This window comes from Octodon degus, unplaced genomic scaffold (genome assembly GCF_000260255.1).
Source record: "Octodon degus isolate 3935 unplaced genomic scaffold, OctDeg1.0 scaffold00031, whole genome shotgun sequence".
In the NCBI taxonomy this organism is placed as follows: domain Eukaryota; kingdom Metazoa; phylum Chordata; class Mammalia; order Rodentia; family Octodontidae; genus Octodon; species Octodon degus.
The window spans coordinates 10,588,960-10,590,330 of record NW_004524607.1 but is presented as its reverse complement, the minus strand read 5'-3'; the positions used below and the strand labels follow the sequence as shown (position 1 = coordinate 10,590,330).

The following is a 1,371-nucleotide window of genomic DNA, read 5'->3' as shown; positions in this document are numbered from 1 at the left end:
CAATTAACCACTAGGAAGAATGTATGCAATGTGTTAATTATTGAAACTGTCCTACCAATTTGGTTTGAAACTGTCTCATTGCTATTTGTTTCTCAGTAAAATTATGGGAAAAAAAAAGAAAACTAAAAGTAAAATAAAAAAAGAATTATTTATCTCAAGTGTCGCTCACCTCTGGATAAAGATGGAATCGTTTCACCGTATTAATCACAAGGGGATATTCGGTGAGCCTGTCGTTCATAATCATCCACAGGCCTTCCAAAAATGATGGTGCTTCAATAATAGTCTTGAAATAAGAATAATACAGTCCCTTTACAAAAAAAACAAGAAAGCATCGATGGTCAATATAAACAAAACTTTAAAAGATTTTATTTCATTTTACATTTTGTATTAGTACATGCAAATGTCACAGAATGGCAGGCTTTGTTTTGGGAGGCTTGTACACGCATTTGATATATCTTCGTCATTTTCGTCCCCACTTACACCTTTACTTATCCACCCTGCCTTTGGCAATGTCTTTTGCAATCTGCAAGTGTTTGCCTCCTGTTTCCTGCCACCTCTCCTGTATTTATTTATCTGATTTCTTAAATAAGAGAAAACATGATATTTAACTTTCTGAGTCTAGCTAATTTCACTTCACATGATGGTTTCTAATTCTACTCACTTTTTCTGAAAATGACATGATTTTGTTCTTTTTTATCACTGAGTAAAACATACTTTTATAATTTTATAGAACGTATTTTTCTGAAAAGAAGAGATTGGTAAGAATTCCTAATGACTCCTCCATTTGCATTAGTAGATTCAGATAACATTATTTCATATTATCGTTGAACTATTCCTTTAATTTTTCTGTAAACTTGAAAATGTTCAAACTTAGAAATTTTCTAATTTTAAATTCTAAAAAAAATTTCAGTCTGAGGATAATCAAATGTTTCAACAAGCTTTCCTTGGGCCTGGGGAGATAGCTCAGTAGAATAAGTGCTTGCCTGGCAAGCATAGGGTCCTGAGTTCAATCCCTGGTACTGCAAAAAAACAGAACAAAGCAAGCTTTCCTTTCCTTTTCTTTTCCTTCATCCTTTCCTTTCTGCTTTTGCTTTTTGAGACAGATTCTTGCTATGTAGTTCTAGCTGGCCTTGAGCTTACTCTGTAGCTCAAGCTGACCTCCTGGGTCAACTGTTGACCCTCTTGCCTGAGCCTCCCTGAGGAGGCTGGGATTACAAGTGCACACCGCCATGCTTGGCTAGCTTTTCTAATAGTGATTTTCCACAGTGTGCTTATGGTCATGACATGTTGTTTCTTAAGAGCATGGGGGAGGCTGGGGAGATGGCTCAGTGGAATAAGCGCTTCCCTGGCAAACACAAGGACCTGAGTTCA

At 36.4% G+C, this 1,371-nt stretch overlaps 1 protein-coding gene across 1 annotated transcript in view; it reads right to left on the bottom strand.

Annotated features, from left to right (window-relative positions):
• The window catches only part of LOC101585557 (probable C-mannosyltransferase DPY19L2), a 131,562-nt gene that overhangs the window by 124,058 nt on the left and 6,133 nt on the right, over positions 1–1,371 (bottom strand). Inside the window, exon 4 of the mRNA XM_023713371.1 lies at positions 170–307. Within this exon, the coding sequence (XP_023569139.1) occupies positions 170–307 (138 nt within the window). The remainder of the gene's footprint in view (positions 1–169; positions 308–1,371) is intronic.